The 23,550-nt window shown below is 35.6% G+C and overlaps 1 protein-coding gene across 1 annotated transcript in view; it reads right to left on the bottom strand.

The window, feature by feature from the left end:
- LOC149488160 (cell adhesion molecule Dscam2-like) overlaps positions 1-23,550 on the bottom strand; it is a 55,949-nt gene that overhangs the window by 23,293 nt on the left and 9,106 nt on the right. The window contains exons 3-7 of the mRNA XM_089695804.1: positions 21,952-22,113; positions 11,868-12,014; positions 10,128-10,245; positions 8,400-8,613; positions 3,411-3,621 (exon numbers count right to left, since the gene is read on the bottom strand). Coding sequence (XP_089551930.1) covers positions 3,411-3,621; positions 8,400-8,613; positions 10,128-10,245; positions 11,868-12,014; positions 21,952-22,113 — 852 coding nt within the window. The remainder of the gene's footprint in view (positions 1-3,410; positions 3,622-8,399; positions 8,614-10,127; positions 10,246-11,867; positions 12,015-21,951; positions 22,114-23,550) is intronic.

Below are 23,550 nucleotides of genomic sequence, written 5' to 3' on the forward strand. Positions count from 1 at the left end.
ATCATTCAAAACAACAGCAGCGAATTGAAAAGCGAAAGAAAGAAAAGTCGAATCAGACAAAATATTCCTTCAAAACTTGTAAGCGTCGTATTATCATTAATATTTTTTATGAGCATTTTATCGTACTCTACAGCGGAATATAAGTTAAAACAGCTTGAAAGCAATCTATCCATATACTTTGACTCGATGGGCGAAATGCAACTAGCTAGGGACAAATGGAAGCTAATCGCATATTTTGACATGCCTCCATATTGGCAAGGGAACACAGCGGCAGATCTTTTATCGGATTACTTAGAAAAAACCTGCGCTAATATGAATGAATCGAATCACTGCCAGACTATCTTGTTACAAATACGTCACGATTACAATGAACTGCAATACTACAACCAGCTGTTACTGAATCAGCATTTCGACGCGCGGTCAAGAACCCGGCGCGGTCTTTTCAATGCGGTCGGCTCAGTGGCTAATTCATTATTCGGAGTACTTGATCAAAGCTTTGCTGAGAAATATGAACAGGAAATCGAGCTCATTCAAAATAACGCCAATCATATAACTCAACTTTGGAAGAACCAAACATCAGTCATAGAAGCCGAATTCAACATATTAAAGCGAACTGAAAAAACCATCGAAACCCAGTACAAAATCTTTAACAGGCATTTAAATATCCTAAACAATAAAACAAATGTAATCCAATCTGAAATTGAGACCATTCAGGAAGTGACCTTATCAGCAATAGCGTGCAACAATTTGATTCAGAATTTACGGAGAATACAAGATACTCTATTGGACACTACCACTGAAATTTACCACGGCCAGATAAATGTACACTTATTGTCACCAAAGCAATTACGCGACGAGCTGCAAATTATATCAAGTCAAATTCCCAAGGACGTCACATTACCCATAGAGAACATACATACCGACCTGTATAAAATCTATAAATTAATAAAGGTAAAAGCTAGAATTACCGAAAACTTCTTTATATTTGAAATACTCATACCATTGATTAGCCGGGACAATTTCCAACTATATAGATTGATACCCATACCCAAGCAAGTTAACAGCAACATGATAAGTATAAAACCAATAGCGGAATATATTTCTATAAGCATAAAGAGAGATGCCTACATTACATTAACATTAGCCGAACTACAAACATGCCAAAACCAGAATGATATTTATTTTTGCCAATTGCACGGTCCTATAATAAGCTTTAGCAATAATGAACGTTTTTGCGAACTAAAAAATAATAAATGTAAATACAATATAAACAGCTGCAAAAGTAGTTGGATACAATTACACGATCTAACTACATATTTATATTTTCAATGCGATACGGCACACATACGCATTATATGTGACGATGACATACAGTCGCGCCAAGTCAGCAAGGCCGGGCTTATATCACTAAACAAACAATGCATAATAAAGGGACAAGATATCACACTGTACTCATTTAAGCAACTTGAAAACAAGCTATATCTGAAACCCGACATATTAGAAACCAAATTAAATCCCATTCACAATCTGATTAACTCTGCTCTGCCTATCACCAACTACTCCGACAACGAAGATATCAACGCATCATTAAAAACTCTTGGGGAGAAAATAAAAATAATGAAAAACGCTGTCGAGAATACGGATACCTTAGGTATTTCAAAACACGACCTACACCAATACGCGGTGTCATATGGAACACTAGCACTAGCAATATTAGCAAGCATCTTTTTCTTCGTGTGGTGGCGAAGGAGTCGAGCGACTCCACAGCAGAGCGTCCCAGCAGCCCAACAGCAGAGCGTCCCAGCAGCCCAACAGCAGAGCGTCCCAGCAGCCCAACAGCAGAGCGTCCCAACAGCGCAACAAACTATTCAGTCTCGGACAATACCCCAAGAGTGTGTCGATTCTAGTGTGTGTGTGCACCAAAAAAGTGTTACTAGTGTTCGTGCGTCTCCCTTACCCGAGCGGGGAGAGTGTAGTGAAGTATCATGTGAACAAAACAGACTCAGACGATGGGCAAGTGCGCGATTTAAAAGGAGCGATAGGTCGACGTCTCCAATAACTAACAAACGCTCTGCTATAAGTGAATCAGTGGTGGAACTATAATCTTTATGCATTACAAACATTTCAAAACTTATAAAATTTTATATATATCTTCTGTGGGCCTCGGGAGCATGTTCGAGCAGCGAACAAACATTTTATTTTAAATTACTTATTATCCATAGTTACATTACATTAATGACAATTATTGAGCAATAACGTAAATGAGGTCAAGCTGCCTCAGCATTATTATCGTGCGACGGCCGAGCCGGCCGGAAAGCGCAGTTCTTCCATAGCAGCGCCCGAGTGCTAATCTATCCGCTCGAATCCGCGTGAATTATATATAATTATTAGCGATAATTAAAGTGTTCCCAGTTGTCCCATAATATCATAGCATTATTAGCAGCATATAACGCGACCTAAATACAGTCCACATTCGATGTAATACGTAAACCGTACATGTATTATAAATATTGTAATTACGTTCATTCACCTTTTGAATGAATACTAAAAATGTTAATTAAAATTGAAAATGTATTATGTAAACCTTTACGCCCAAAAATGTGTAATAATCCAATGAGAATTTTGAAGCTTAATGAAATTATCACGTTAATCAAGGATTAAATAAAACACACGAGACGCGGGAAATCAATTAAAATTTAACTAGGGGCTGACGAGATTTCGGCTCGAGGCAATAAGTAGCTTAGTTTTAATGTTCCCGTTTTTTCAGCTGAATAAATTTGAATACTTGATTCGTGGAGCAGCGCAGACGGAACCTTTGTTAAACTATGCAATCAGGAATACTATTACAATTCTAAAGTGGCTTTATAGTCTTAATTCTTTGTCCGGGATGCGATGGATTACGGATTCTTTCATGATTGTTTAAATATTGTTTGTTATTTAAAACATAACAGCTGTTGTTGTTTTGTTTGTTTACTTTTAGATTATGGGTCTGTTTCAATGTTCTTGAAAAAAAAATTAAATTGGTTTAATCTCAAGTCGAACAATTCTCATAATCATCAGCTCGTACACTAAATGAAATAAGAGAGCATCATCGGTCGAGTCGATCGCATCAGCTGCGCGGAATCTGATGACGTCATCAGAATTAATCTAGGATTATTTCGTTTTTGCAGATTTGGACGATTTGATGCGCACAAGTGTGCTAGGTTTCATAAGATTTCATAATACATAAAAAATCAGTTTTGTTTTGCATAAGTGTACACCTTTATCCTTCCACATATTATTTACATGTTTTGTAGTTGTGAAATGTCCAATCAAATAGAATCGTATGCTCGCAGTCTGGTCGCTTGAAGCTGAACGCGCCCGGAGTTGACATGCTAGAAGTATTAAAGTGCTCAGCGAGTGGGGCTCACCTCCCAGGCGCAGCTCGGCGGCGGCCTGCGCCACGTGGCGGCCGCGCTCGGCCACGCACTGGTACATGCCGCGGTGCGCGCGCCGCACGCCGCGCACGCGCAGCAGCGGCTCGCCCCCCCCCACCGGCGCGCCGTCGTGCAGCCAGCGCACGCGCGCGCCGCCCCCCTCCACCGAGCAGTTGAACGTCACCGTGCTGCCCGAGTTCGCTATCTGGGGACGCGCGTTACGATCAGTGACATGAAATCTAACAAGCTAAAACAATACCAATCATTGGGGTACCCCAAGTGTCGGTTCTTGGTCCTCCTTTTAAATAGCACCAGCAATATTCATAATTGCAACATTTCTCGCCTTTAAAACAATACAAAGAAAGGAAGAAAACTATTTCAAGTTCAACTTGATAACATAAAGCTAAACAAAATGTGTGCGTGTACTAGTGTACACATGTAAGAAGTGAAACTTCTTTATGACCTTATTTTTCAAAAAATAATTTACTATATGCAACTTTACAGAAATACGTCGAATCAAAGATGGCGCGTAACGGAAAAATGTCACGCGTAACGAAAAAATGTTACACTAAATTTTTTTCCAACCTCGATAAAGAAGTTTCACTTCAAAAGTGGTGTACAAAAGCTAACATCCGACTAGGATTCTATCTAAGCAGTAACGAAAGAAACGACGAAAGAACGATACAAAAATAAGTGAAGTGTAGTTATTTTATGGTTCTAAACCCCCACTGCCTACTGCTTTGTAATAAAACTGGACCTGATTTGAACTTATTATAGAATTCAACTGCAGTCATGGGACAGCACAAACTACTATAGAAAAAATCATTTTATAACTTCCCACCAAAACCCATAATCCATACTAATATTATAAATGCGAAAGTAACTCTGTCTGTCTGTTACTCAATCACGCCTAAACGTGCCTAAACTATAACTGAACCAATTTGCATGAAATTTGGTATGGAGATATTTTGATACCCGAGAAAGGACATAGGCTAGGTACCTTTTATGGCGAAATATGTACCACGGGCGAAGCCGGGGCGGACCTCTAGTCTCATATAAACTTAACAAACCGAAAGAGCTGATATCTAACTGGTGGATAAAACCACGGGCCGTAGCTTCACCAACACAGTCAGTAAATAATCAACCCACTTGCTTGTAGTTTATAAATTTTACTGCAGCTACTTAATAAGAAATCAAATATTTTTAGTTATAAAAAGTAATAAATATCGGAATATAATCGCAGGTTAAAACAATACGTATTGTATTTAACGTCAGCAGAAACAAATATTTTCACAATAAAAGCCGCCCAAATAAATACCGAAAGAAAATCTCGATAAAACCGCTTGCAACTCTCATAACAATAACACAGCTTCAAATGAACTAGAAACAGTTATGGCAAAGTAATTTAAAACATCGTAAGATGAACTTCCCAAAAGACAGTTTGATTTGTTAAGTAAATGTTTCGCTTGTAACTTGGCTCCAACTTTTACAACGACTCTTAGTAGATGCTGTTTAACCCGTGACGCGTCCGGCGTACAGCCGGCACCGATCCCGATAGTGTCAAGGGAGTTCACGAAATCTAGCTTTTTGATGACTACCGAGTTTGAAAATTTTATTTACCCTATTGTTCTATAATTATATGCCATGTATGATATATTTTTGGAAAGAGGAAGAAACTAGTTATAGCATAAAAATGTAATCATGACGATATATTTTTTCTATAAAATTATAAAAAATTGATTTTCTTTTGTTTTAATTTTAATTGCTTACATACTAACACTTACATGATAATGCTGAGTCATCAAATGATCATATTCACGTTTTCATATCACTACACGATTGCCAAATACATTCACTTATATTTTCACACATTTAACACAACGTATTTCACTATGAATAATAACAAATCTCCATTATTCACAAACAAGAAAAAAAGCGCCATTTTGCGTCTTCCGCACTGAAAAGTTGAGACACTTTTTCACTGAGTATTCTTCAAATATCCCTAAAACCAATATCATAAACGTATTCTACGTAAAATTTCCAGTAATATACGTCTCAATTATCACTCATCTAATTATTCCTCTCGGCATAATTCACAATCCAAATATTCGTTGAACAAGACAAATGTCACAAACTATGGCCGATGACGCAACTCAATCAATGATTCACTTTTTTTTTTATTTTGTGGTTTTAGTCTTTATTGCCAGCGTCGGAGTCGTACCGATTCGAATTAAAAATGTATAAGGCATAGACAAATATTTTTTATACTGGAAACATTCACTTGTAAGCAGCTACAGGTGACCTTCAAAGTCATTGGCCGCGTTATGAACAGTCGTTGTTACGCAGGACGCTACAGTACAGTTTTAGTTATGAGCAACCGCCTGTTCATAGGACGCGTCACGGGTTAATGTGTTTAGACAGAATTTTGAAGAACTTTTACGGTCGGAACATTTTTTTTAATATTATAATAACAAATGAGCGTAGAGATGAAATTAACTTCTGTAGTCAATAATTTTTACCAATAAAAAGACAGAAGGATATCTTCTTTATCAGTCACAATCTATTTCTAAATGATTTTGTAACATTATATTTTAATGTGTAAGATTGTAAGAGACAAAACCTTATAACGAAAAGCCGGTGATGTTGGTATACTTCTAGTCACTTTATTCATCGACCTATTTCAAAATGCGTATTATTGATCTTTTTAATGTGATTCGTGATTTTTTTTCCATCGAATCGAACCCATTCCGAAAGCTAGTTATTCCCACCGTTAATCCGATCGGGTCGAGCAGTCACTGGATGTCAACGCAAACTGACGCTACTGAATTATGTATAAGAGCGTGATATTGACTTGCAACGTGTGATCAGGATAGTTTTTCTTAGCTGGAATCTTGAACACGGTTAGAGTTTTCAACTTTATTATATTATGCAAAAGTTTTGGAATATTAATTGTTATAACAACCTCCTTTATATGTGGTAAGCGCCATGATATTCACGATAATGAATGGAGATCACGTTTCAGTTTCGTACTTAACTCTTTAGAAAATCAACTAAGATTATAGTTGCGTTATGCAACAATTTTTTAACTGCTTTAATGTAGGTACTACTCAGATAAATCGTCCAAACAAACCATCTTAAAACTTATTAAGAAATTTAAAATCTTTAAGGTTATTTAAAGCTGTTTACATGTACTATATTTAAAGTGTATTATTTACTTTTAGCAACAACTAAACTCACAAGGAAAATTTGGGTTATCAAACTCAAACTCAAACTCAAACATTTATTTATTCAATTAGACTTCTTCTAGAAGCACTTTTGAAACGTCATTAAGTACATATTTTTAACATTTACCACATATCTTCAAGAAATTCCCAGAAGATTAATAATAATTGCTATGAGCGAAAACTGTTTCCAATAATCTGTTTACATGATCAACTATTTAATCGCAAAAGTTAGTTTTATGGCAAAATTCTATCTTCTTGATAACGTGATCGAAAGTTTTATTTATCTTTTTGACTATAAAATAAAAGTTCCGTTTGCAATAAAGCTCAGACGCTTTTAAAAACTGTATTAAGATTTAAAATGCGCATCACTTTTTAAGAGAATAATAATTTTATATCGTTTAATCTTAAACTTGATAGTAATTGGTACACTACTTATTATAGTATTTTAATTTTAATTATAGAAGAATTTAATCATAATATTCTTTCTTAACATGAAGTTTTGCTTAATTTGAATTGATTTTTTTTAATTATATGCAATCGAAGTCAAAACCAAATTAATACATCATCATTATGGTTCGTACACTACAAGATAAATGATAAGTTCATAAGAAAAAATATTTTTTTCAGTTCAATAGTTTCCGTTTAGTAGTTAACAGAAGTGAAAAGTGAGGTTATAATTCTAAGAACTCCGTACGATTTGTCAAACTTTTCATATTTGTTAAAACTTGGTACAAAGCATTTGAAACAATACCAAGAGACTTAAAATAAGAGAAATATTCAAGTTTGGCTTTCGTTTACTCATTCCTTGTGCTCTTTGAATACCTTCTAGCTTATACAGGTCTATAACAGTAGAAATATGCCGTCAATATTCCGGTCGCGTCTCAGTTATTCTGAATAATGTACGAGTGTGGTGAATGCTTATTTTTCAATTTGCAGACGGCTGAGCGCGAGCGGAATGTTAGCGAGTGTCACGCAACGCGTCAATCTGCTCGAGATGTGATATCGTACACATAGTGAGTAGGCTTGCTCTTTCTGTTCTTTTCACATCTTATCGATAGGGGTTTTTTTAATTTATCATGCTTATAAATTATTTTATACGATTTGTTTACATTAAGAATAATTGTGATGTTCTTTAGTAGGAGGCAGGAGCGCTAACGTTTCTTGCAGCACTTGTTACATTTGTTCTCAAGAAAAAAAAATTGGTTGTCTGTAAAGTCGGTTTACTGACGATAGTTGAACGTGACAACGTCTTAAGGCCGATTGTGCTTCTTTGTCGCTTGTTCCGCGCTCTCGCTTGCACTATGGAACGCCTCAGAGCGAGGTAACGCCGCATGAGTCATGTTTTTTCGTGCGTGCAGCAGGCTTTATCGAATTATAAATAAATAAAATAAATAAATAAATATTATAGGACATTATTACACAAATCGACCTAGTCCCACAGTAAGCTCAATTAAAGCTTGTATTGTGGGTAATAGGCGACGATAAATATAATATTTAATAAATACATATATAGATAATAACACCCAGACCCAAGAACAAATAATTGAGTTCATCACACAAATATTTGCCCTGACCGGGGATCGAACCCGGGACCGTCGGCTCAGTAGGCAGTTACTTTACCACTGCGCCAACCGCGTCGTCAATTATAAGACGTTGTCACGTCAAAAATTGGACGATACACAACATCAGTTATATTTTGCATTAATTGAAATATTAGCTATGCTTCAATTTAGTAAGAAGAGTGTAGTGTAGCGGTTACCTGCAGCTGCGGGTGCACAGTGACGAGCAGGCGCGCGCGCACGCTGAGCGCGGCGTCGCGGCGCTGCTCGCCCAGCGCGTTGTGCGCGCGGCACGTCCACGCGCCGCTGTCGCCCGCCGCAGCGCGGCGCACGGACAGCACCGCGCCAGCTGCCGATATGCGTCCCCCCGCGCCGCCCACCGGGCTCGCGCGCCCCGCGCTCCAGCGGAACCAGCTGCAAGACAGAGCTGGTATATAGAAGCTCTTAAATATTAAACAAACATAACAATGTTCAACGAATACAATCTTCTTTGATTGAAAAAAATAGGAAAGACGGTATAAAGATTTTTATAGAATATTATTTCCCATACAAATGAAGAATGATGATGATGATGATTAGTTCTCATTTTACAATTTCTATTTACATTTATTGATTTTATTAAAAATTGATAGCATAAAAATACTGACAATTATTGTAAGTTAAAAAAATTGGTTGTTTGTAAAGTAGGTTTACGATCGAGATGTTTACGTGATAACGTCTTATTGGTGGCAGCGCTCGAGATGAGACGGGAGATCGGTCCGTCTCTCTCTCGTTATACCTGCGATCGCGCTCGTGAGGTTTTGGTGTGACACAAGTTTCTGAACATGTCACCCGACTAAAACGATTTTAAAAACGTTATCACGTTAAAATCCGAAAATTTAATGGTCGAAAAAAATTTGGAAATTTTTAGGTTGATTACATCTATTAGTTATTTCTATAATATTTTTATGAATCAATTCATGAATCTTAAAACGACGATTAAATTTAATTTCAGATACAAAAATCAAGGAATGTGTCAAGTCGAGGTTTAAACGAAGATGTATTTCACCATCTATTTCACTTACCGATTTCTCTGCAGGGAAAACTTCAAAGAGATACTTTGGTGACCCAAGATTTATCTAAATTAAATCTACCTCAAGTGTAAAATACTAAAACTAAATATTTTGCAAAAAAGCCTTTGATGAAATCGCTTTTAATGTTATAGCGTCTTTTCATGCTGTCGTCGAAAATACACATATTATAATACATATATAACAATATACTTCCCCTATACCTTTCAAATATATCTTCAAGGCAAACATAAATATATTGCACGCCTCATAAGCGAAGCGTTGAGGTGGGTACTACTGTCACTTCGCGCAAAACATCTGATTTTTCAAACTTAAAATGTCTTTATGTATCATACATTGCACTTGTAAGATAATACATACACACACATATTAAGAAAAAACACTATTTTTAACGTTCATGATATTTTTGATGTCATTTTTGTTATTTAATTTAAACTAGTTAAAAAACAGTTTAAAAAAGTTCTGTCTTGGACGTCCGTGTGTCTGTATGTGCGGATCCTTTTTCTTGTTAACACGATAGCGACCGAAATACTTTACTAATCGAGTCTTTTTTTTTCTCTTACGCTTGAGTATGCTCAGGAATAGAACCCTTTCATTTTTCAGGGTCTGGTTCGATGTGGTTTAATTGTTATTAAATAAACAAAAATAATAATTAATAAATATTTATTAAAAAAAAATTATGAGGCGTGCACTTTTGGATTTTCCAAATTATTTCCATAATATGAACTTTCATATAATGAACAAACATTAGACAGTGAAATAAGTACCTCTACCGTCATTATTATCTTGAACAAATAAATATTTAATATTATATTCTGATATTCCTGTAGAAGTACCTAGTATAGCAGCAGATCTCACCTGTATGTGGGCGGCGGGTTGCCGATGGCGCAGCACACGAGGCGGATGTCTCCACCCGCCGGCACGCTCTCGTCCTCCGAGATCGACAGTATGCGAGGCGCCATGCTGCCCGTGCTCTCTGTGTACACATATTATTCAAATTGACAAAATTGACTTTTAAATGGGTCATGATAGATTTTTTGCCTAACTCTTTTATTCACACCAACTTACGAAACGACTCAACTTTTTCTTGACAAATAAAACATGACTGTGTTAACTTTGTCCACTTCTATTTGTTTTGGAGAATAAGTTGGTCTGCACATAAAATTAAAATTGGCAACAAACTAAGCGCACATCCTTTTTTTAGAACTTTATAGATATCGGTAGGATATAATATAATTATATTATACTAGATTTCCGCCCGCGGCTTCGCCCGCGTTTTCAAAGGAAAACCCGCATAGTTCCCGTTCCCGTGGGATTTCCAGGATATAACCTAAATTTCATTGTAATCGGTTCAGTAGTTTTTACGTGAAAGAGTAACAAACATCCATACATCCATACTTACAAACTTTCGCCTTTATAATAGTAAGTAGGATTCACGTTTTCCAAATCTAACACACAATTATTCGAAAATCTATACATATAATAAATCTGTAGAAGGGTCATTTCTGTACATTGAAAATATTGAAAAAATAAATAGCAGGGGGTGTTACTGGATCGATACCAAACCCAAATATGTGATTAAAAAAATTTTTGTCTGTCTGTCTGTCTGTCTGTCTGTCTGTCTGTCTGTCTGTCTGTCTGTCTGTCTGTCTGTATGTGAAGACATCACGTGAAAACTACCGGTTCGATTTCGACGAAACTTGGTATAATTATACCTTATTATCCTGGGCGTAAAATAGGATACTTTTTATCCTGGAAAAATACGTAGAAAAAAAATTAATCTTAATTTTTCAGTTTTATCCATAGACGTTGTTCTGTAGAACCGCGAACACGTTGCGTATTATTATAGGCCTAGCCGTATTTGGTTCCAATAGATATTTATAAGATGTCATTGTCAGAGTTACTCAAAATGGTCCATACTAATATTATAAATGCGAAAGTAACTCTGTCTGTCTGTCTGTTACTCAATCACGCCTAAACTACTGAACCAATTTTCATGAAATTTGGTATGGAGATATTTTGATACCCGAGAAAGGACATAGGCTACTTTTTATCCCGGGAAAATGACGCAATCCCGGAAATCCCACGGGAACGGGCACTATGCGGGTTTTTCTTTGACTGCGCGGGCGAAGCCGCGGGCGGAAACCTAGTACGGAATATAACTTTAGAAAATGCATTAGATGTCTGGATCAAACTAGCGCTGCGGAACACGAATTACTCAAATGAATACCCATTGAAACTCGTCTCAATTTAATTGAACAGGTATCGTTTCCAATTACAGGTGAAATTGTAGAAATTATTTTAATTGAGACTTTACCATAAACTTGAGGTAAAGCTGTAGATTTCTGTACCTAAAGCTATCGAATAAACACAGAAGTTGTAATTTATACCTAATCTATAACTCGAACTAATAAATCATTAATAAACACAATGTACGAATACCTAATACAAACACTTATTTTTGAATAATGAAAACGTTGGAAAAATATTAGGTAGGTAATCCTATAATAGGAGGCGATTTAACTTTACATAGAATCTTACCCTCTAAGCTTACCCTCTTAACAATAAATCGGAAATAAAAGCTCAAATAAAATTTACGTGAAACAGCAATCATGGCTGGTGGACTCCTCCGCTTCTCTCCAGTGAGCTGATGCAGCGCCTCGCAGGAGTACGAGCTGGCGTCGTCGGGCCGCGCGTTCCTGATCACCAGGACATCACCCCGACCACCTGCCACTACGTATGGACCTGTGAAAGATGATAAAGTGCAGAAATTTTTCTATGTTGAAATATTTAAAAGTCTTCTATAACATAATAATATGTACAAAGATTTTAATAGTAAGTTCCTATACAATAATTTGTTGGTCCATAAGTGAACATGTGTCAGTTCTGTACCATAGGGATCTCTAAAGAACTCTTCAAATTTCTATTCATTATTGAGGATAATAAAAGTAAGTATATAAATTTTATTATTCAAGACCCTTTCGCTGTCCTTTTCGTGTCAGTAAATAATATGTGTAAACATAACTCTTCAGAATAACGGAACCGCGTTGTCTGTCTGAACCCATAACAACGCGGGTGTTATATTATTTACAGAAAAGACTTAACATAAAACGGTTAATTTTCTCATGAAACATCGTTCCATATTTAAGCTTCTTCAGAATTACAATGTCAAAACGAGAAATGTTTAGAAATGTAAAATCTCTACAATGTTTTTAGATTAGACTAGTAGAAATTTGACTAATTATTTGTAGTAGACAAATAAAAAGGTCCACACTTACATTAAAATGTATAGTAAAAATTGCATTACGATGTCAGGTATCTCAAACACCTAACACGACAAATAGTTGCAGAAGCTGTGAAATTCTCATGACTTTGAAATTAGGAACCTTCCATCGAGTGCACTTAAGCATTTATAGAATTGGTGATGTCACCTCGCTGCGGTGTTTTATGCGCTCTTCAAATTCATGGCCATTTTAAGTCTTAAAAATGGAGCTGAATAATAACTTCATTATTATAATAAGGTGGAAGTTAGGAGCTGCACGTCGTGTCTTGCTACATTACATATTATTTTCAGTCGTTACTCATAAGGTTATAAGAGTAGAATATGTTTGATCTTAGTGTTTTAAATTCGGTCATGGGAAATATTTTGAATACATTTCTACTGGTTATTCCAGATATTATAAATACCAACATAACCATTTCACATTCCAAACAAACCAACCCTTAAAATAAAAGTTTTAAATTAGATTTTCTATGACAAACATTTGAAAGTCGTTTGCAAAAAATTAGTCTCGGAACAATTTATAAAGAATTTAGCGAGATTTTCTGTCCAGTTGGCGCGTCATCTTTTACGATCAGATAACTTTCAGCGCGGAGTTTTTCAATGAATTCTAAATGCGGGAATGTTTATTCGCCGTCCTGCTTCAACCAACAGGGGGATAATCTGTCTGTCTCACTCGGCAAGCTTTTAGCAGATAGATCTGATAACATTGTTTTCTCGAGTGGGGTGTTTAGTAGAGCAGTCCTTCGGTTCACAAGTTTTATAGTATAATTTTGACCCTAAATGTATTTGCTTTAGAGAGGAGTTTGTTTCTCCTTTAGAATGTATTATTAAAATTTGCATACTTGATATACAAAAGAAATTTATTTATTCATATACCATACAGTATATCCATCGTACTGGGGATCGAGACTGATAACTCCCCGAGGCAGGGAATTGAAAAATAGTGTCGAAGCCAACCATTTGCTCACTATGTCAACTGGAGAACCCACATACTGGCCCACTGATATCAATAAAACACCCGATCTTCTGGACTTCTTTATAACAAAAGGTATATGTCAACAGAATACTCATATCGAGACAAGCCTAGATGGATCTTCTGATCACACACCAGTACTGTTGACTGTGGGTTCGACTGCTTTATTCCGAGATACCCAGAGCTCGTATTTAACCAATGTAAAAACAGACTGGAACTGCTTCCGAAAACATCTAGAGGACAATATTATTCTCAAGCTTCCACTTAAAACTGCTGAAGACGTAGAAAATGCTATACATAACAAACTTGATTCAAGTGGCAGCGTGGATAAGCACTCCTATATTGAAAGAGTCACATGGCAATACTTTGATTCCACTTGAATTACGCGAAAAAATAAGTGAAAAGCGTCGCCTTCGTAGAGTTTGGCAGCTTACTCTTACTTGGTTACGCCCATTTATAGATTCTGACCAAGTCATACCTGACCACCAGTTCGGTTTTCGAAGGAAACACTCGACCATAGAACAAGTACATAGAGTCTACCACACTGTGCGACACTGTCTAGAGAAAAAAGAATATTGTTCGGCTGTTTTCCTAGACATCCAACAAGCTTTCGATCGAGTCTGGCATAAAGGGTTACTATACAAAATAAAAAAAAATATTCCGCATACTTTCTATCCTTTACTAGCCTCATACCTCAGTGAAAGAATGTTTAGAGTAAAATATGGAGATGCCAGATCTGCTCTACATATCTGCTATGCCGGAGTACCCCAAGGATCGGTTCTTGGTCCTACATTATAACACATTGTAATTGGTCCTACATTGTAACACCAACCCAGAGGAGGCGACTAATTTACTACAAGTTCAACTCGATTACACAAATGAGTGGCTTAACAAGTGGCGTATTAAAGCTAGCGTCCCAAAATCTCATCACATAACGTTCACCTTGCGACGCGGGAACTGCTCAGCGCCCAAATTAGGTAACAACACCTTACCACAATCAACCTGTGTCAAATACCTGGGGTTCTATCTGGACAGAAGGATGACATGGAGGGAACACATAAAAAATAAGCGAAATGAAGTAAATTTTCGATTCAGAAACATACTTTGGCTTCTTGGGAGGCAATCGACCCTATCCCTGAGCAATAAACTGAGAGTTTACTGCTCGGTGATTAAACCGATTTGGACTTACGGTATTCAGTTGTGGTCATCGGCCAGTAAATTCAATATAAACTGCCTTCAAAGAACACAGAACAATATTCTAAGATCGATATCAGCTGCTCCATGGTACGCCCGCAATTCAGAAATCCACGAATATCTGGAAATGCCCACAGTCACTGATGAAGCAAAACGCTATACAGCTAAATACAGAGATCGTTTGACATCACACCCAAACCCATTATCACACATACTTTTACAGCCTAAAAGTATACACAGACTGAAGAGAGCTGATGTGCTTCCTAATTAAGACGAACTAAGGCACTGGCCTTACCTTCGTCCAATCGTCCAAATAAACTCAACCGATCTGCTTATAGTTGTTTGACTGATTGCAGATTTGTGACATCAAAAAAAAAAAAAAAAATATATACCATACAGTTTTGTAGCTTGTAGAAGAAAAATACATTTTTGTCTTATAGAAATCTATATTATTAGCCGATATTTTGATTAAGTCCAACAAAACCAACCATTACACCTACCAAACTAGCATAATACCAATATGGAAACAACAATGACCTACATTGTATACCGATAGCAGCAACTATCTCCGGTGTGATCAGGCATAGCCCGGGACTCCCGATAAGTAGCCGGGACGATTTGCATAATTCTATCAGCAATCAGAGATTGCATCTCGATCGAACTTTGTGCCTTGATTGTTGCGTAATCTCTGTGTGATATGTTATATCGAACGGCTCTGGTAATGGCATGTTCAACCGATCTACACTCGAAAAGTTTTACTATCAATGAGGAGGACCAGAATGAAAATCCGGATTTGGTTTTTTAATGTAGAAATTGATTTATAAAAAAGAAAAATGTATTTTTACACAGTGCTTACATGTTTACAGTATAGTACAGTTTTTATTTTATTAAGAATTCACTTCAGTATAATTTAACATTTATACCAGCTGATCACCCTGGCTCCGCCCGGGTAAAACAATTTTTCTAGGATTTTTTTTTAATTTAAAAGGATAACAAGTACTAGATATCATATTTTTCAAAGCAAAATTAACTGTTTATGATTTGCACAATTAAAATTTAAACATCGACATGTACCTATCTAACGTTTGTAACATCGAATTGTTTTATTTTATTAAACTGACGTAATTTTATATAAAAGCCCCTTTCCATTTGCGTAGGATGAAGCGGGGTTAAAAAGTATCCCGTGTGTTATCCTAAGCTGTAAAATAAATTACATATAAATTTGTTTGACCTTTTACGTAATTGAGTTACAACATTTCTTTCATTGATATTTTTCGGTAGTGAATATGAAAAAAAACACGCTTTAATAAAATTGTTTTAACCGGGCGGACTTCCTACTTATATTACAAACGCGAAAGTTTGTAAGAATGTATGAAGTTTTGTTACTCTTTAATACTAAACATGCTTTGTAGTTTAAGTAAATAAAGTAAACATAGTGTACGAGTATAGGTAACTATCTACAAACGGATACCTCCATCATTATTGCTGTATAAACTAGCAACGCAGACTCCTCACTAACAACAAGTTAATTACTGAATGTTCAATTGTCTACAAATCAAATCAATTCATTTATTCAAACGGAAACTAGACGAATCCTTATAAAACGCAATTGTCTTCACAAAGAAGTGAAAACTCAACAAACTGATAGTCAATAAGGCCATATTGTCGACACATCATTCTAACGTTCCGCTCCGACTCATCGCCACTAATTGGGTAATTAGTTGCTTTTGTCGCGAGCTTTATTTTTCTGGTGTATCTTCGTTTAAATAGACGTTACACTTTTGGCACAAATTAATAGGACCTGTTTATAGGACGTAAGGAAAACAATCGAGCAAACTGCATGATGTCTCTATAATATTCCATTCAACAATATCTACGCGACATAACTATGTCACTTGAAAGATTCTTCATTCATATAAATTCGGGATATTAATTATTCATTTGCTAATAAACAAATACCGACTCAATTATCACTTATAATACCACAAGAGCTTCAAAATTATCGGGTATTTTCCGATAGGTTCGTTGCAAACAAATGAAGGAGTCAAGTTTTTAGTCAAGGTTAAAAAATAAAACCGGCCAAGTGCGAGTCGGGCTCGCGCACAAAGGGTTCCGTAGCAGCAAATATAATAAATTACAGTTAAATCAACCTATCTCAAAAACTATAAGAGATACTTTGATCAAACCAAAAATCGTTGAAAGAGTTAATTAGCATGCATCACCTCTATTTTTTTTAGAATTTTATACCCCGTAGTTATAAAAATAGAGGGGGGGGGACATACTTTTTACGACTTTGAGAGCTGATATCTCAAAAACCGTTCACTTTAAGAAAAATGTTTTTTAGAAAACTTTATATCATTTTAAAAGACCTTTCCATTGATACCCCACACGGGTATGTACATCGAAAAAAAAATTTCATCCCTCAGTTACATGTATGGGGGGCCCCACCCCCAATTCTTTTTTTTACTATTTAGTGTCATATTTTTGTAGCGGTTCATACAACACATATTCCCATCAAATTTCATCACTGTAGTACTTATAGTTTCCGAGTAAATCGGCTGTGACAGACGGACAGACGGACAGACGGACAGACGGACATGACGAAACTATAAGGGTTCCGTTTTTGCCATTTTGGCTACGGAACCCTAAAAATCACGAGCGCAAAGCGCGCGTGATTTTTCCTGAAAAACTTGACGACTTTATTTGTTTGCAGGGAACCTTGAGGGAAATGCCAGATAATTTTGAAGCTCGTGTGGTATTCGGGAGATTATTTTTCCGTCCCAAATGTCGGCCAATAATTTCACAATTGAATTCAACCTGTCAGTTTGACGTCAACGACCAGAGAAAATTTTCAAAAAATTATCAGTATAATACCATGTAGGTTGTACCACGTGACGTCGAATGGTGCAATTCTATTGGTCGATATTTGGGTCGGAAAAATAATCAATATTAAAAGAAAATTATAATAAGCGATATAAACATTTGGTGTTCAAAATATATTTTGTAACAAAATTCTTCAATTTTTATTTTCCTTATCATCGTCTGCCGTCTTCTAAAATGTGATCCTTAAATTAATTAAAATTTTCTTTTGCTATTCGAAAGGCAAATGTCGAAAAAAGTCTCTTTTCGTTTCTTGCCCTTAAGACGCTCAGCTCCTTCAATAGAACTGTGAGCAGATTTAAAAGATACTGTTTATCTCATTTAATGCTAATCTTCTAAATAAAAGTTCCGCCATTAATTAGTGTCATAACCCTGGACATCTTCCGAGTGGACATTAAACTTGCATTAACGTCTCTCCGTCGAAACTTTTAAATCTAATTCGTTCTGCTTATTCTCAGTCTTGAAGCACATAAGGCGCGGAACACACTGAGTTAAGGGCTTAAAAATTTAGATACAAAATAATATGTGAATTGGCCCTATGGCGTTAGCAGAGCGAATGAATTGATTTCTCATAAAACCTACATTGATAATCATTAATTATTTTAATGTATTAGATACCATAGCATCAATTCGGTCATGTTGTTCGTTCATGGTTAGCAATTTTCAAGTTTATGCAAGATAGCACTGATTCCAATTTGAGAATAAGAGACTTTATTACTTTTATGAAGTAAATTTTTTTAACCATTTTAGCACCATAATTATTTTAGCTGAAAGACAACTGAAAAATGCATTTTACTTTATCTTGCCCAGTGTATAGTAAACTTATCTCGTTTTATTTTTACTGTCGTCTCGTAAACATAAGCTTTTCTCTCAAGAGTTTTCTATTTGATGCTTATTGGCAGTGAAACGAACGGGAAAATAAAATATATTCCCGCTAGATGTTGGGAGCCATGGAAGAGCGAGTAATTGAAGTAAAACTATGTCAATTCTATCGTTTGAGACTATCAGTTGCTGTGATGAATGTATTATTATCAAAGAATCATTTATTATTATTTTTTATTTATAAAGTGGACGTATACCACCTGAAGAGGTGATCACCACAGCTGCCCAAAGTATTCACAGAGACGACTTTTGAGAGAATGTTACCGGCTTTCGAAGGTTTCAAATTAGTATGTGGATATGCTATTAAATCAGTATAGTAATAAAAATGAGAATAACCTTTATAACTTCGTATGTATGGAATGGGATGAATAAAAGTGCTCATATTATTATAACAATGTATAAATTAAAAATGTTACATTTAAAAACAACGTTCAAATTTAATTTAAAATTTCAACAAACCAGGAAAGCTACAAAAATTATAGCCGTAATTAACGATTATTTTTATAGATGAGCAATTACAATATAATAACGGTGCAAAAGATATTACTGCCACTGCGCTTATCGTGTCGACAATTAAACCAAATAAATTGTAGCATCTGAATTCAGAACACTAAAGCATTCATTCATCAACAGTTCAGTTGAAACTGAACATAATGCAAACCACTTCGCCAAAAATTATTATAGCCGATTTCTGTTTGAGAAAAAAGTATTTTTGACTAATTATTATATTAATAAAGACTATAAATAACCGCAGATTTTATTCAATTACAAGCTCAGCGTCATTCTATTCAATTCCATATCCGGCTTATTGTGTTAATTTTTACCACATAAAAACTTGCTGAGGAAAAATAAACGCAAAAATATTTTTCAATGCATAAAAAGGGACCTTTATTGCACGGGACTATAGTTTTTTTAACACGCAATTTGTTCTGAAATGATTTTGTAATATTATCATTAAATTTATTCACTATTAATTAAGAATTATTTAAACACGTTGTGTTGAATTGATTTAATAATATGTTTAAGTAACTATAAAATGAATATCCTTTTATAATCACTGTAAATTTTCAACCTACCTAGTTACCTACACAAGTCTTCTAGCTATCGAATCAAGATCACTATTCATCTGAATGCGTGCAGTGGTTTCGGTAAAGATGTTCTTAATAATATTTCCAATTGTATTCTATTAACAGTATTATTGTCGATATGAGCAGAATATAAAAAGTGCGCCAGCTCGAAGATGTTTTTTTTTTTTTCATAAATTGTTTAATATTTAGCAGTTAATCATTTTTATTTTTACTTAATTGACGAAGCAATCTGCTACCGGTTATAAAATGTATTTTTTTTCAGTACACCTAAATTGTCTGATAAATTTGCAAGGGAACATTTTCATTTTATGTTTTTATTACGATACATATTTTAAAATGCTGCATATTAAAAACATACAGAACACGGTGGCAACTGTAGGTATACTGCTGTAATAACAATCGTATGCTCGTTACGCAAAAATAAAATTATTTTCATTAAAAAACACAATTGTCCATTATTTACAATAAGCCGAATTTAATAATTTCCCAATAGTTGGCTATGAGATTGAAAACAGCGAATCCAAAACGAGAAAGTTAATTGAATTTCTTCATCCAATCGAGAGAATTAAAACTCATAAAGCCTTGTTTCTGTCGTGGACAGCTTTGTAGGAAAAATTCTTAATTCGCACCCTCCCTGGGCAATAATCTCGCCCTTCGGGAGAATTCCGAATTCTTTAGGGAATGGTGCCCTTTTTAATGCTTTGCTGTATGCCTTTTTAAAAATATTTTTTAATTTGATGATGCTATATTTTGATGTGTAAGAGTAGGTACTACATCCAACAACATAGCAAGAAGAAGGCTTTCAATATTATTTTTATAACTTTAATATTATTTCTCACTTCCCAGTCGAAGCTTGGCAATTTTTTACCATCGCTTTGTGCTATGTAATTGGTAAATTATGCTACTTAACGTCGCAACCTATCACATATTAAACTAAGTAATAAGTATCCATCAATACCCCAAGCAATAGCGAAAGAGAAATTAATTTGGAATTTATACTCTGTGGAAGCGTTGGCGAGTCTCCAAAATGATATCGATATGTTAAGCTCGTAGTTTATTGCGCGATTATTGTTGTTCATTTATCAATCAACGGTATGAGCACACAGCTCGGGGCGGAATGGTTATAAGGCTCATTATTGCTCATTTAAATGATGCTGTTGAGGGATCAATTCTTAATAACATTTAGTGTAAAAGTACATTTTGAAAGTGTAATAAAACGGCTTGCGTAATACATGGATTCAGTGAAATTTTAACTCTTTTGATGCGGCCTTTATGACTTCATAATAACAACGGGTCACCATGAAATTTGACTTGGTTGCAAAGCATTAAATTTCGGTAGTTCAGGTCGTAATTAGACGGAAAAAAAATATATGGCATGAAAAACTTTGCTTTTGTGCTTAGAAGACTGATTGAACGAAATTTTTAAAAATCTCGGATTTTAATTTTTGATTGAAAATAAAACTATTGAAATAAAAATGTTTATTATTTTTATTAAGTTTTACTATCAAATTAGCTTACAGAAAAGTGGAAAATACCTTAAAAGTGCACACTTTTACTTTTTCTTTTATGTTCATAGCTACTTTCTCTCAATAAGCCCCAAATATAGTCGCCCATCATGTTTTCATTGTATTGGCCTTGATAGCGTTGTTCAAAATTCATGATGTCCTGATGGAAACATTCTCCTTGCTCTTCGGAATAGACTCCCATATTGTTTTTAAATTTATCCAAATGAGCATGCAGCATATTATGTACTTTTAATGACATCCTGCAGCCCATGGCCTTAAAATTTGTAATTTGTAATTTGCCTTACCTTCCAAACACCTTTTACTATATAACTATATAACAAGCAACATGTGGAGCCCATGGCTTATCTTGATTCGTACAGGACAGTCAAAATATGCTTCATAGGCTTCACAGAGAACGTGAGATGTCTTTAGTTCATATTTCACGTCTCGAACTTTAATAAATTGACCACATATAAAACAAAATGCATCAGCATCGTATTTGCACTTTCGTGACGACATTTTAAGTTATTCTAGGCTTGTAAATAACACCTGATGGTTGTTTATCACTCGGGTGCCATCTAGCGGCACAGTGTAAACGTTAATACCCCACTCTCACCGCGCGGTCTTTTTAAAGTATTATTATTATAACTATCACAAAAGCAAACTTTATACCGAAAAAAGGTATTTTCTTTTCATTTTTGTGCATAACTAACTGGAAAATAATAGTATAAACTTTAGGACAAAGAACAAAAATTTTTTTGTCGAGTCGTGATAATATGACATTCAGTACTACGTTCAAATCGAAAACTTACTGCTATTATACTTATTTCTGCATGCAACCTCTTCGTTATATTGTCTTATACGTGTTTCCACTGACCAGTGTCCCCATCGATGGAGGAGAGCAGTGCGCCATCCCGGAACCAGCCGGTGACGGTGAGGTGCGGGCGCACGCTGGGCGGCGCGGTGCAGCTCAGCAGCGCCACGCCGCCCGCCACGCCGTGCGTCGCCTGCGCTCGCACCTCCCATGCCACGTCCATTACTGGGGAACAAATGTGTGATTCATTTCGTGATTGTGCTAGTAAATAAATAAAAAACTAATTGTTTCTTTCCAGAAGAATAAAAATGACTGAAACAGAACTTATAACTTACTGATATACTAATATAATATATACATACATTTCAGTTGAAACTAGTTGAAACTTATTCATTTCATTTTGATAAACATCAGTATACAACGGAATAGACATATTAAGTACAAGATTCATTAAGTCCTTTTAGTTTACCCGTCAACCATGTATCACGTATTTAATTGGAGAAGTTCCCGCCGGCAACTGAATTACTGTGCGGTCCTTCGTCTAATTCGTAACTCGGTACGCTGTCACCCAATAATTAATTACATCTACTATCAAGTGTCGGTGGAAGCATGTTGACAGTTTGGATGATATTAATCCTGAACTGAGGCGTTCACCTTCGTGGTGTGTACGTGACGTAGCACGCTGTTTCATTCAATTTTCGACCTTAATGATGGATATTGGCGAAGCAAAATTGATTACCAAAAACCAGGCTGATCGTTGGCAGTATGATACTAGAAAGAATGGAAGATAAAATATAATTTGGAAAAAACTTCTCGTATCGCATTTCTCAATCAATCATTTACAATTCTTAGAAGATGCGACGTTATATCGACCGCATTATTATAAATCAAATCACTGAAAAAAATAATCCCTAGTTTTGTATTGATTTCAGAATACATTTGAATTTACCTCCTCAATAAAAGCTCATACAAAAATAGAATTTCATATTTGAACCTCCGATGTGTGAAAATAAAGTGTTCAAAGACGAAACATGAAACATCAAACAATTACGGATAAAGAGGGCGCGTTGTGAATCATAGCACGTATCGCTCAGAGTAAGTGTCGGCTGTTCGCCAATTACGGGAACTGCTCCACTGGAAAGTGTTTTTATTGGATCATAATGTAGTTAGAAGTTAGAATATCAGGTAGCTTTTAAATATTTACTTTATGTGTAACTAAAAAAAATGTGTGCGTGTACTAGTGTACACACGTAAGAAGTGAAACTTCTTTATGACCTTATTTTTCAAAAAATAATTTACTATATGCAACTTTACAGAAATACGTCGAATCACGCGTGGTAGGGATAAGAAAAAGATGGCGCGTAACGGAAAAATGTCACGCGTAACGAAACACTAATTTTTTTTCCAACCCCGATAAAGAAGTTTCACTTCAATAAAAATAAACAACAATTAGTTTTACAGCTGCTTTTTTAAATATAAATATCAAAAAATGGCCTAAGCTTTAATAAGTTCAGCAAGTTCCAAGTAACATTACGTAACAAAATTTAATACGGTAGCAAAAAAGTTCAAAACTGAATTTTTCAACCCAGACATAACCACAACAACATGCAGCGCATGTAGCAAAAGTGGGCACAGTAAAAGCTGGCCGCAGAACCCAAAAGT

The sequence above is a fragment of the Colias philodice genome, chromosome 6 (assembly GCF_061535455.1).
Source record: "Colias philodice isolate Cphi_HAF_F1 chromosome 6, ilColPhil1 Martin Lab GWU primary, whole genome shotgun sequence".
NCBI lineage: Eukaryota > Metazoa > Arthropoda > Insecta > Lepidoptera > Pieridae > Colias > Colias philodice.